Source organism: Podarcis liolepis, assembly GCF_965112155.1.
Source record: "Podarcis liolepis genome assembly, chromosome: 5".
NCBI lineage: Eukaryota > Metazoa > Chordata > Lepidosauria > Squamata > Lacertidae > Podarcis > Podarcis liolepis.
The window spans coordinates 88,384,681-88,398,861 of record NC_139556.1 but is presented as its reverse complement, the minus strand read 5'-3'; the positions used below and the strand labels follow the sequence as shown (position 1 = coordinate 88,398,861).

General features: G+C 45.3%; 1 protein-coding gene across 2 annotated transcripts in view; it reads left to right on the top strand.

Moving 5' to 3' along the window:
• The window catches only part of PLD1 (phospholipase D1), a 130,186-nt gene that overhangs the window by 102,212 nt on the left and 13,793 nt on the right, over positions 1-14,181 (top strand). For both annotated transcript variants that reach the window (XM_083503968.1, XM_083503967.1), the window contains exons 17-20: positions 469-587; positions 1,429-1,542; positions 4,696-4,806; positions 7,177-7,265. In XM_083503968.1, coding sequence (XP_083360094.1) covers positions 469-587; positions 1,429-1,542; positions 4,696-4,806; positions 7,177-7,265 — 433 coding nt within the window. The remainder of the gene's footprint in view (positions 1-468; positions 588-1,428; positions 1,543-4,695; positions 4,807-7,176; positions 7,266-14,181) is intronic.

Here is a 14,181-nt window from a genome sequence, read left to right as displayed (position 1 = left end):
CTGTTCCCAGGAATCTCTGGAGAGGGTATCTTCATGAAGGGAATTGTGGCCTCATTACAACACTCAGTACCCATAGCTAACTACAGTTCCCAGAATTCCTTGGGGTAGGCTATGCCCGTTTAAAGTGGTATGATACAGTGGTACCTCGGCTTACATATGCTTCAGGTTACATATGCTTCAGGTTACAGACTCCGCTAACCCAGAAATAGTACCTCGGGTTAAGAACTTTGCTTCAGGATGAGAACAGAAATCGCGCTCTGGCGGCGCGGCAGCAGCGGGAGGCCCCATTAGCTAAAGTGGTGCTTCAGGTTAAGAACAGTTTCAGGTTAAGAATGGACCTCCGGAACGAATTAAGCACTTAACCTGAGGTACCACTGTACTGCTTTAAATGCATAGTGCAAATTGGACCAAAATTCCAGGTGATGCTTCTCAGGTAGATCATGTACGCTTCCTTTTCTGCCTACATAGACTTCATTGATCGCTATACCATGCCCAGGATGCCATGGCATGACATTGCCTCGGTGGTACACGGGAAAGCTGCCCGGGATGTGGCTCGGCATTTCATTCAGCGCTGGAACTTCACAAAGGTGAGTTTGCGTTGATGGAAGACCTGAGCCTGCATAACTACCTCCTTGTAGTTTCTTAGTTTATACGCTGAGTTCTATGCAGAGCCCCATTCTGAGGCTTGACCTACAAAGGCAGAAGAATGAGGAGGGGACGAAACAGGAGAGTTCTAAGGTGTGGGAATGGGACGTGGGTGGTGTAAACCACTGAGCCTTGGGCTTGCCGATCAGAAGGTCGGTGGTTCAAATCCCCGCAACGGGGTGAACTCCCATTGTTCGGTCCCTGCTCCTGCCAACCCAGCAGTCTGAAAGCACGTCAAAGTGCAAGGAGATAAATAGGTACCCCGCCGGCGGGAAGGTAAACAGTGTTTCCGTGCGCTGCTCTGGTTCGCCAGAAGTGGCTTAATCATGCTGGCCACATGACCCGGAAAAACTGTCCGTGGACAAACGTCTCCTCCCTCAGCCACTAAAGCGAGATGAGTCCTACAATCCCAGAGTCGTTCACGACTGGACTTAACTGTCAGGGGTCCTTTACCTTTAAGGTGTGAGAATAGACTGCACCACTTCAGTAGGCAGGGAAGCTGGGCAAAAAACTTTCTCTCTGATTTTCAGGTGGGGTGGGGTTGCTCACAGGGATATGGGCCTGCATAAGGAAGCATTCACAAATTCTACGAAGTTTTTAATGGTTGATGTTTTATTGTGCTTTTAGTATTTTGTTGGGAGCTGTCCAGAGCGGGCTGGGGCAACCCTGTCAGGTGGGTGGCATATGGGGGAATATGCATAGGATTGTAACTTGATGTTAAAACTGAACATATGGAAGTCTGACAGTGTATTTTATGCTTCTTTTGTGGTTGTTCTTTCCAAGATCATGAAGCCCAAATACAGATCCCTTTCCTACCCTTTTCTGTTGCCGAAATCTCAGCAGACGGCTGACGAGTTGAAGTACCAAGTCCCCGATGCCGTGTGTGCCAGCGTGCAGGTAAGGCTGCCATTTGTTGTAGGCAATTTACAACTTACGCGCACACACAGGCGTAAGGTGAGTTTTTAGACTTCTCATGAGAAGCCTCGTAAAACACCCCTTAAACTGAAACTGCCACTTCTTTTTAATAGACTGCACTAGATCTTTGACATCTCAGGAGACGCCGTAAAAGAGATGTTTCCTCTCCAGTCCTCCTTTTTAGCACTCACAGTTCTTGATTAAAAGCATAGCCATAGGTAAAGGTAAAGGGACCCCTGACCATTAGGTCCAGTCATGACCGACTCTGGGGTTGTGGCGCTCATCTCGCTTTATTGGCTGAGGGAGCCAGCGTACAGCTTCCGGGTCATGTGGCCAGCATGACTAAGCCGCTTCTGGCGAACCAGAGCAGCGCACGGAAACGCCGTTTACCTTCCTGCCGGAATATTTATCTATTTGCACTTTGACGTGCTTTTGAGCTGCTAGGTTGGCAGGAGCAGGGACTGAGCAACGGGAACTCACCCCGCTGCGGGGATTCGAACCGCCGACCTTCTGATTGGCAAGTCCTAGGCTTTGTGGTTTAACCCACAGCGCCACCCGCGTCCCTATAGCTATAGAGAACCTCAACTAATAACAGAGCGATCCTAAGGATGATGACTCAGAAGTGAGTCCCATTCTGTAGTCAACATGTTTAGGACTCCAGCCTAAATTACTAGTCCTTGGGGCAGGACAGAGAGTCTGAAAGTATTATTATAGCTGTATTTTGTAACCATAAGGTTCTTTAGTCTCTATTGCGATTTATGGGGTTTAATGGATGATGTTGGATATTTGGGATAAGCTGTACTCGAGTTCTCTGTTACATCTCTTGAATTTCGTTAATGACACAGGGCACTCCTTGGCCCAGAGTGTATAGAATTTTTGCACAAATGATCTTCTGAAGAACTGTGTGGACTCAGTCTGCCACTGAGCTCTCTGCTCAGTATTAGAAGCCAGTGTCAGTTGCTGCAATGGGGATGAGATGAACTTGTCAGGTTCTCTTTCCTCAGAATTGTTGGGAAAACACCCCCGGGAATGGCTGCCAACTTCCCAGGTCTTCGGAGCATCTCTCTGGTGGTCCTCCCTGGCTGTAAATCTCCCTCAGTCCAGAGAGACCGGTGATAGGCGTCCCCTCTGTCCTGAAAAGAGCACACTAGTCTTCTGGCATATCATAGCAGAAAAAGGACTCAATCATAGTTCTAAAACTACTTTATTTACAGTCTTATATACGTCTGTTCTTTCTGAACACCAGCACAGAACTGCGACACAGGCAGAAGTGAAACTAACTTCCACTAGTTCTTAGCAGGAAGAGATAATACAGACTTCCTTTCTCACAGTCTCTCAGACACTCACATGATGTATACAAATCATAGTACCATTCACTGGTACAGCTGGAGCAGCTCGGATTGATAAAAATGCTAACACGTACCAGCTGCAGAAATGGGCAGGCATCGGTTGCCAGGGGCCAGGAGACTCTACAGATCATCATCAGTCAGCCTCTGACTTCATCTGCAGCTCCTTCTGTTCCATCTCCATCTTGGGGATAGAGAGCTGGGATCTGTCAGGGGCCAGGACAGACGATCCCCAAATGCACACTCTGAACTTATCCCTAATTATAGTGCACCTGTGTTTAGATCCAAATCGTTGCCTGCTTTGGGAGCCAGTATTGGCTGAATGGCATGGTTTACATATAATCAATTAGTAAACAATAAATAAAATGGCAACCAGCAGGATACAGCTGCTGAAAGGACCATAACCCCTGGAGCAGGTAAGCCTCTCCAGGGTGCAAATGAGGAACGAATGAGCTCCTGTTGCTCTGTCCCAGCTCCTGCCAACATAGCAGTTTGAAAGCACGCCAGTGCAAGTAGATAAATAGGTACCACTGTGGTGGGAAGGTAAACTGCCCTGACTTAATTCTGGTTTGGTTTGCTGTCCTGCCCCAGATGATTGCCTGGTGTTTCAGTCTTAAAGTTTCGATGTTATTAGGGCTTTTAAGATCTTCTATGTACTGTTGATGTTCCCTACAGCTAGTTTAAAACTAGATTTAAAACTAGCTAGATGGAACATCAAGAGTATAAAAGATCTTAAAAGCCCCAATAACATTGAAACTTTAAGACTGGAACGCCTGGGGAAAGGAAAAAAATCTCCACCTGGTGCTGAAAAGACCCCAACTTAGGTGTCAGGCCAGATTCTCTAGGGAGGATGTTCCACAATCAAGGTGCCAACACAAAAAATACCCTGCCCCACATAGGTACCTCACAAACCTCATTTGGCAGGGGCAGGCAGCAAAGGACCTCATGCAACGTTAAGATGTGGGAAGGTGTATATGGGAGGCACAGTCCTTCAAGGAACTTGATCCCTAGCTAGTGTGGGCAATACTGAGCTATATACGAACCAATAGTCTGACTCAACATTTGGCAGCTTCTTATATGCCTCCCCAAAAGCACTGGCTCTCAGCTTTCGTTCCCTAATTGCATAGTGGAAGGAATATTGACCTGCCTAAGAGGACAGAAGTGTTAGAGATTCTTTTGTACATTTAAATATATTATTAGTCATATGAATGGCTTTTTCTTTTCTTTTTTAGAAGCAAGCACTATGTGTATATATATATATACGAAAGCAAATATATATATATATATATATATATATATATATATATATATATATATCACAAATGTTTTCCTTAAGGCACAGGTCTGAATTAGCAAAACAGGACGATTCAATGTTTCTCGGTTTTTGCAATGAGGATAGGTGATTGCAAGGAGATAAAAACTTGACTGGTACATGGATGATTAAAAAACAAGGAATAGATGGATGATAGATAGATAGATGTTAGATAGATAGATAGATAGATAGATAGATAGATAGATAGATAGATAGATAGATAGATGATGATAGATGATAGATGATAGATAGATAGAGATGATAGATAGATAGATAGATAGATAGATAGATGATAGATAGATAGATAGATAGATAGATAGATAGATAGATAGATAGATATAAGCATTTTAGGCCTTGTTTTATTGCTGGTTTTTAATGTTAACATTATTTTCATTGTGTGAATCGCATCAAGGCACTTCATATAAAAAGCACCTAATAAATATAATTCTAAAGAACACCTGATCTTTCCCTTTTTAGGTGCTCCGCTCTGCTACGGACTGGTCGGCTGGGATCAAGTACCATGAGGAATCCATTCATTCTGCTTATGTTAGCGTGATAGAAAACAGCAAACACTATGTCTATATAGAGGCAAGTAGTCGCCATCTGTAGGTATAAAGAACACAGCAGGAAATCAGCACCACATTCTAAAAGTATTATTATTATCCACGTTGTTTCTGTTTATCTTTTTGAAGCTGTTGTTGAAAAATCTCCAGTCGTGAACATCTTTACCTTTTAGTAAAGTGTGTATTTACATGTACAGTAGTACCTCGGGATGCGAACGGGATCCGTTCCGGAGCCCCGTTCGCATCCCAAAGTGAACGTAACTCATGTCCGCTCTTCTGCGTGTGTGCAGGTCACGTTTCAGCGCTTCTGCGCATGCGCGTGATGTCATTTTGACGGTCTGCGCATGTGCACGTGGCGGAACCCGGAAGTAACGCGCTCTGTTACTTCTGGGTCGCTGCAGAGCGCAACCCGAAAATGCTTAACCCGAAGTGTATTCATCCTGAGATATGACTGTAGATGTGAAACACCAAACAGATTGGTCGTCTGGGTGAAATCCAGACAAAGTAAAGATATATTAAAGTGTAGCTGGCACCCATTGAAACTGCTGGGGCAGAACAGCAGGAGGTGGATTCATAGAACTGTAGAGTTGGAGGGAACGCAAGGGTCATTTGGCCCAATCCCCTGTAATGTAGGAATCTTTTGCCGAATGTGTGGCTCGAACCAACGACCTTGAGATTAAATGTCTCATCCTCCTATCTTGAGTTAACCCAGAGACAATGAGAGGAAGAGCCAACTGATTCCAGTTTTGTTCCCAACTTTTGCCCCCATTGACCCATACTTCCCATCCCACCCTGCCCCACACCCCTAGTGGTAACTGGTGGCCACTGGGACTGGTAGGGCAGAAGTCTCAGGTAGCCCAGCAGTAGGTGGCACCAGATCCAAGGGCAGACAGAGCCAACTAGTTCTCGTTTTGTCCCCATCCTCCTCCCTAGTGAGTTCTACAGAGGCAACATTGAGACTAAGAGGGAGGAAGCAGTCAGCCAGGGCCACCCTTGGACTGGTTGTAAGTGAGAAGGTGGACAATGTCCAGGCAGACTGAGATTGGTGGGGCAGTACACCATTTTGTAGAGTCATAGAATTGTAGGGTTGGGTGGGACCCTGAGGGTCATCTAGGTTAAAGCCCTTCAGTGCAGGAATCTCAGCTAAAGCATCCATGCCAGTTGGCCACCCAACCTCTCTGCTTATTTGAAGATGGCTATCATATCTCCTCCCAGTCTCCATTTTCCCAGGCTAAACATACCCAGTTTGACCCAATGGACCAGCCTCCACCGATTACAATGAATTTGAGTAGAATTTGTATAGGTTTCACCTCCTTTGGGTTGCAGCCTGGCTTAGAAACATCCTTCTCCTAGGGAGCCCCTTATCACCAGTGTTTTGGTCTGCTGAGAAACGCCCTGTGTGTTGCCAAGGATTGTGGGATCCATCCCAGGCTGCGTTCTTTGGTTTCACGGTGTGCTGGCTAGACCTGTTAATAATAATAATAATAATAATAATAATAATAATAATAATAATAATAATAATAATAATAATAGATTTCATTTATACCCCACCCTCCCCAGCCAAGACCGGGCTCAGGGCGGCTAACAACCAATAATAAAAATAAGTTGATTGAAATACAACTTAAAAAACAAGATTAAAATACAACATTAAAACATTAAGATGCAGCCTCTTCACAAGAGGAGAAAGGAAAAAAGAAAGTGGGGGAGGGAATCAAATTGATTCTAAGCCAAAGGCCAGGCGGAACAACTCTGTCTTACAGGCCCTGCGGAAAGAAATCAGATCCTGCAGGGCCCTGGTCTCATGAGACAGAGCGTTCCACCAGGGTGGAGCCAGTGTTGAAAAGGCCCTGGCTCTGGTTGAGGCTAATCTAACTTCCTTAGGGCCCAGGACCTCTAGGGTGTTGCTATTTATGGACCTTAAGGTCCTCCGTGGGGCAAACAAGGAGAGGCTGTCCCGTAGGTACAAGGGTCCTAGGCTTTGCCATTGGGTTAGACTTTGCGATTGCCTCAGACAAATGGAAGGCACTGATAACACCCCCTTGCCAGCTGGTTTAGGCTGACAACTCACATCTGCCACCACAGACATGCTTGCTGAGGCTGATAAGAGTCATAGTCCTTATGACTCTGGAGGCATCAGACTGATGGACCTAGAGTGTCTCTGGTGCTCTCCTAAGGTTGCACAGGAAGACTGGTAACTGGGCAAGCACTCTTTCAGAAGAACTTGTCTGCTATTACTGATCTCATCACCAGCGTAGCTATGATAAGTTTCCAAGGAGCCTCAAGGTTCCACGTTTGAAAACTACTGCCTTGGCAGGTACTTCTTACAGCCGTTATCAGATTTATGAACAGCGCAGTCATTTCCCGCTTCTTTCTGTTTTGCTTTCCCACACCATAGAACCAGTTTTTCATTAGCTGTGCGGACGACAAAGTTGTATCAAACCGGATTGGTGATGCCATCGCTCACCGGATCCTCAAGGCACACAGGTAATCTTGCTGAAAAACACAGTCTGGGTGGGGATGAAGAATGCAGCAGGGGGAATTTTGTTCCTAAGCCAAATACCTCAGCACAGACTTTAAAAAAGCATTTCTGGAGTCATTTTTCAGGGAAAAGTGGAGAACTCAAAAAACGTTTGCACGGGGTGAACTTACTGTTAAAAGACAAGGTGACTAGGGTGAGATGGGAGCACAAACTGGTTTTCCTCTAGTGATTATAATATATGGAAACTAACATGAAGACAACTAGTTCTTGGACTTGGTAAACCACAAAGACAGTCTTTACCAGTTCATGTAAAATTATTTTAAGTAATTAAACTTTTGGACCTGGTGGGACAAATGATCTTGCAAATGATGTCAGGGTCCTGGTAGGCACTGCTGTCTACATTGTCTATAATGACACCATTTTGCTCATCATGTTTTGCTACCACTTCCATCAGTGGTTCTGGCATTCCTTGCAGCTTGGGGCAGCTTGGTGTGTATAATGTCTGTCTGAATTTTCAGGGAATGGGTGGAAATCTTTGATCCAGCTGCAGATTAACTGAGTTACAAGTGTATATACTACAGTGTGTTTTTCTGAGTAGACCTTTGCGACAAAGAGATTGTGTGTGTTCAGTTCAGGGGCACCTGGGCACTGCAACATCTGGGTCTATTATCCAGTATATATCTCTACTACCTTCTTCTTCTTCTTCTTTGGCGATCACTCGTAGCCAAGTAAGATTGTCTTCCATAAACACGGTTTTAACAATGAATCCGTAAGTGACTGTGGAGGCCAGTTTTCAATCCACATGTCCTTCCATAGTGGGGACATTGGTTTCCGGGTGGGAGCTGATCACAGTGTGGATTTGCCAAGTGTGCCTTCCTCTTAGCACGTTTCTCCCTTGCATCCTGAGTTCGAGTGTCTTCACTTGGTAAACTCTGTTCTCCAACTGGAGCGCTCACAGGCCAGTGTATGACTGGTATAACACTGGAAAGGGGCCTCTGAAACAAATTCACTCCTAATAGTTATTTGCACCTGCTTACTTTTGGGGGCTCAGGTGACAGCCTGGTTGTCGTTCTTCCTCTCCTGCTCCTAAATGCCTGAGGGAATAACTTTGGATGTTTGCATTTCTGCTTCTTTAATCATTTAAGCTCAGTGGTGCAGGGCGTGGGTGATTTCTCGACAGAAAGCAACTGGCTTTTAAGCAGGAAGAATAAAGGCTCTCCACCCACTGGGGGATTCTAATATGATTAAACTGTGGATCGTTGCAGTGTTCCTAGGCCTTGTCTCTGGAAAGTGATCGAGGATGTTTACAGTCTGGCCTGCGTTTCCAAAAGGCAAGCTAGTATATCAAGCCTTGCAATCACAAAGAGCAGGCTGCATTTATCTAAAGCTGGAGAAGTCAATATAAATAAAGCCGAGGGTTTTCTGCGCGCCCACAAGATCGCTGTGAGAGGAAGGAGTTTAAACAGCGATCTAAAATATAGAGGGTTGAGATGGGAAACAACACCCGGCACAATAAAACTTCATTTAAGAGACACAGACAGAGTCTCAGAGAAGAAAAAAACGAGTAGGTGTTTTTCTCCCCTGCAGAGGGTGTTGAATGGTTTCTTTACATGTAAAGGTTCATCATTGTTCCACTCCATGTGTATGTCTTTAAGGGGCCAGAGCAAGGGCCAGAGCAAGATAACGAGACCCAGCTTTACAGCTGTGTAACATAGCAGGTGCTGCTGAGTTGTATTTGATTAAGGTGTGTCAGCATCTGGGTGTAGTATATAAGGAGCAGCACCTAGCTCTCCCATTACCCTGGGGGATGGGTTGGTGGTTGGGTCTGGTTTGTTGATGTATTTAGTGTAAATGGAGTTTTTGTTTTTCTTATTAAAACCTTCTTTAAGTTATTTTTGAGTCCCTTTTTAATGCATGGTCTCCCCAGCAAGCTCTCTGCAGCGCTACCATACTGCAAAAAGCCAACAGAGGGTAGGGGCGATTTGGATCAGGGGAAGGGAATAAGTGTTTCCTCCTCCAGTCCTGTTGCTTCAGTTGAATGTGGAGCATTCCAGCACATGCATTAAAATAATTCATAAACAAAAAAAGAGATCACAGATCTCCTGAGCAATCCATCCATAGACAGGGACAGGGCCAGACTTGCTAGAGCTAAGTGTGGTCAGGGCTTGAACCTTCAAGCGTTTCTTAGCTCTTTCACCTTCTCGTATGTCTGCTGTTGCCTGACTTCCCTTGTTGTAAACTGCCTGTTTCTCATTCCTTCCCTGGCTGAAAGTGTTCCAGACATTTTTGCAAAACCTGGGGATCTTGTTAGCGGAACAAATTATGCAAATGCACACACACATTAGCATAATTCTAATTGGAAGCCTTGGGTTTCCATGGTGCAGAAAATAGCACTTTTTCTTTTTAACAGCACAGTATATGCTTGCCTTGGTATATTTGTGATTCAGGTGGTGCAGTCGTCGTAGCAGAATGCATTCCTGTCAAACCAAACCAGTTCATTCACAGCCTCCAGAGCCATTTCCTGCAGTTTGCAGGAGCCTGTTCTCAGTCTGAGAGACTTGCTTCGCATAACCTGAACCCCACAACCAAGCTCCTCAGCTTACAGAGCAATAAGCCCGTTACAGCTATTTCCCATAACCCATCTTCCTTGCAGATGAACAAAATGTTCATTATCACAGAGTGTGTGAAATGTGGAATAATGTGTTTCTACATGCTCTGAACAGGGACGCAGGTGGTGCTGTGGTCTAAACCACAGAGCCTAGGGCTTGCCGATCACAAGGTCGGCGGTTCGAATCCCCGCTACGGTGTGAGCTCCCGTTGCTCAGTCCCTGCTCCTGCCAACCTAGCAGTTCGAAAGCACATCAAAGTGCAAGTAGATAAATAGGTACCGCTCCGGTGGGAAGGTAAATGGCATTTCCGTGCGCTGCTCTGGTTTGCGAAAAGTGGCTTAGTCATGCTGGCCACATGACCCGGAAGCTGTACGCCGGCCCCCTTGGCCAATAAAGCGAGATGAGTCGGTCACAACTGGACCTAATGGTCAGGGGTCCCTTTACCTTTATATGCTCTAAACAGCTTTGCACCACCACCTATAAGCATCCACTGATGGTCAAACTATACATGAAGTTAAATAACTTTCATTCCATGCAAATTTATAACCAAATAAATGATACACTTGTGTTTATGCCGCCCACAACCTCGATCCAAGCAAGGTTGGGTGGCGTTGTGGAACAGATCAGTTCCCTGTCTGATCGCCCAGTGTGCAGTCTGAACACCCCAGTAGGACTGCCAAGGAATACCCTTGGAAATTGCCACTGGCGCAACCCCATCGTGGCACAGCCCATGCAACTGGGGTCCTGCTGGCAACCAGAGGTGTGTGATATTATGCCTGGGCAACCCAAGCTCTGGCTAGGAGCTTGTGCACCACCTCAGGAACCCTTATGGGGATTTCCTCACCTCCCTTCTGGGCAGAGCAGAGAAGTTTCTGCCCCCTCTCCTGCCTCTGGCACATGCCTGCCTGCTTTTCCCCAGCTACCCCAGCTCAGATGAGCTTGGAAGAGGCACCAAAAGCCAGGAGGCAAGGTGGAAAAAGAGGGCAGTGTCTGGCTGGGGGAAGGTGGCTGCGCAAGGGAGGGAAAGAAGGAAGAAGGCACCAACTTGCAGAAAATATTGGGGAGGGGGGCTGCCTCCCCTAAATATTTTTTGGGGAGGTGAAGGGTCCCAAGCCCCACAGAGTTGGCACCTATGGTCCATATGCATGATCCATATGCAGTGTGCATGCGCTTTTCTCAGTCTTTTCGTCCAGCAAGTGAGAATCGGCGTCTGCATAGAGATCTTCCTTGTTGGATCAAGGTGAATTAATTCTAATGCTATTACAGTATGTTCACTATGAAATTTTTGAGGGTGGCTTGAACGGGGAGTAGGTACTAATATATGAATCCCCTGGGTCTCATGCAAAAGACGAATTAGCTCTTGCATAAATATTTCAACCTTAATGGAGGGGCTTGATGGAGTTTTCCACCCGAGCGTAAGGACCTCTTTGTTCTTTAGGCAGTACACAGCATATATAATTAATTAGCTCAATAGCGACATTCGTAGATTTTCTGGTTGTGGTTTCCCCTCCTTCTGAGCTGGCCATGCTGCTTTTGAATGATGAAAATGGGAAGCTCATAAGTGATTTATTTTTGTAATTAATTTTGGTAAGTATCAACTAATACTCCTCGCACCCAAGCTGTTTGCCTTGTCTCATGCAGACACCTTTAATTTAAGGCGAAACCCGTGGGTCAGAATGATAACAATGAGCGAATGTCCCTCGATTTTCATTTTTTTACAGAAACAAAAATGCACCACTTCATTATTTTCACGTGCCGTTCGTTTTAGGAAGCGGTCGGTTAAAAAGACTATATACCAACTTTCCCCACTGGTGCCAATTTCAAACACCTATAGTGGTGTTTGGGAGTGCCACAGTGTAGATTGTTTGAGGATTGCAGTTTTATGACCTGATGTTCAACGTGACTTGGGGTGTGTTGAAAGCACTTAACCACTAGAATACAGGAGCGGCCTTATACCAAGTGAGATGATTGGTCCACTTTGGTTGCTCTTATCTACACTGATTGGCAGGTGCTCTCCAGGGTTTTATGGCTATCCCATCCTTACCTGGAGGTACCGAGAATTTTACCTGAGACCTTCTTCATGCAAAGCAGAATCTGTACTCCTGAGCTATGTCTTACAAGGCTGTTCTGTGCTGAACAGATGCTTGTCTGTTGGGATAATTCCTAGTTCTCCTTGCCTGTCCTGCTGATGTCCTTGTGATCCTTGTCGATCACTTTCCTTTGCTTTCTTTGCTGCCGAACTGCAGATTGTAAACTCCCTAGACGGCGGGATGCAGGCTGCCTCTCTTTTGCTTGTGTTATTCTGTAGCGCTCCACGCATTTCGATGACACTGTAAAACAATGAATAGCGAGCTGACAATCACCTTACCTATTTGACAGGGCTGGATTTGGAGAAAGCGGTGCTTGGATTCAACCGTGCATATGCATGCTTATGGGGCCTTTATAGCCAGAAGAACAAACTATGCACAGATACTCATGCAACATATGGGTTGAGATGGGTTTCCTAATTTATGTATCCCTCCCCAAGTGCATTCTCAGTTTTACTAATGGAAATATTTTAATTGCTTTTGCAATCTAGAAAATTATTTCAATTATGACTTTGTGGTAAAAGATGGCAAAGTTCCCATTTATTTCTGAGCCCAGTATTAACTGCAGAAAATGAATTTGAATATTTGTTGTTTTATAAATACTAGTTCTAGGAAGAATTACTAGGAAATGCTGTATCTGCCTGGTGAAATCTCTAATGGTTTTCAATGTTTCCTGGAGTTTTATCCAAACTATAAGATGCTCGCCACCTGGTGGTTGTTTCCTACCCTTTTGGCTTACGAAAAAAGCAAGTGTCACTCAGTTTTCGCACTCCTGAATTATATTATGGGTGCCTGGAAAGTCAGACTCCATATGAATGCTAATTAGCTGAGATGTAATTGCCTGGCAAATTACTGAGTTAAAAATAAATAAGGAGAGGGACTCAAAGGGTGTCTCTGGAAATGAAACTGTACAGAAATTGACTGGCCAGCATAATAATCATCTATCTGTCAGCCAGAATAAAAACAAATATGTTATAAGGGAGAACGGAGTTTGCAAATTGCTCTACAATTGTGGCAAGCTTCTAATGGACTTGGCTGCTGAAAACACAGGGTGGGATTCACCTAATGAATCTCGGCAGTGGAAGCCCTGTGCAGGGATGATTGCAAGGCAATGTGGTTTCCTCCTCCTGCCCCCTCCCCAGAATTGGCTCTGAGAAACCCCAGAACAGTGTGCAGGGGAAAGAGAGGGAGGAATCATTCCATCTGGCCAGCTGAAATGCCAGCAGATGGAAGGATAGGAAGAGCGGAACGTTGAATTCCATCCACTATTTCTATCATTTTTTTAAAGGATGCACTCAGAAGTAACGGTGTGTGAATTCTGACCTTGAGCACTAACAGCATATCCGCACAGCAAACTTATATCAGTTTCTATCCATATATCCTGTTTGAGCTGCCATGGATTCCACCAGAGAATTATGGGAATTGTAGTTTGATGAGAGTGTTGAGTTCCCTCTGGGCCCTCACCTGACACTCACACACAGACCGGCACTAAAGTACCCAGAGTTCATTGCGGAGACACACAGGTGATTCACACAGAGCACAGCTAAACTTTCAAAAGACGCAGTGATAGCTGCCACAATCGCTATTAAACAAGTCTGCAGTGTATATGTTTTCATTTCGCCCGTTGAAGGTGAAGGGAACCAGCTCCCAACCCTTTCTAGAAATTCAATAATGGCCTGTGACAAATCTGTGGTGCCACCACGCTTGAAATTCTGGGTATATTTATGGTTGAGTTGGAAGAGGTGCAGAAAAGGGCAACTGAAATGATCAAGGGATTTGAACAACCTTCCCGTGAGGAAAAGGGCACAGCATTTGGGTGCCTTTTACACCTGGAAAAAGGTCAAGTAATGGAGACACGATAAGGGGGGGGTGCAGTTATGTGTGGTATGGAGAAACTGCGGGGGAGGGGGAATCTGTTGCTCTTTGTAAACTTTGGATCATCATTTCTGTCAGCCCTAGTAAGCATGGCCAGTGTTCAGGGATGATGGATGTTGTAGCAACATCTGCAAGGCTACAAGTTCCTCATCCCTGGAATCAGGAGACATTTTCCTTTCCTCTCTCTCTCTCTCTCTCTCTCTCTCTCACCTTACAATTACCAGGAGACATGCAATGAATCTAAATGTTGGACGATTCACACAGAGCACAGCTAAACTTTCGGAAGACACAGTGATAGCTGCCACCATCACCATCCAAACTTACCTTTCATCCCTTCTTTCCGGGCATGG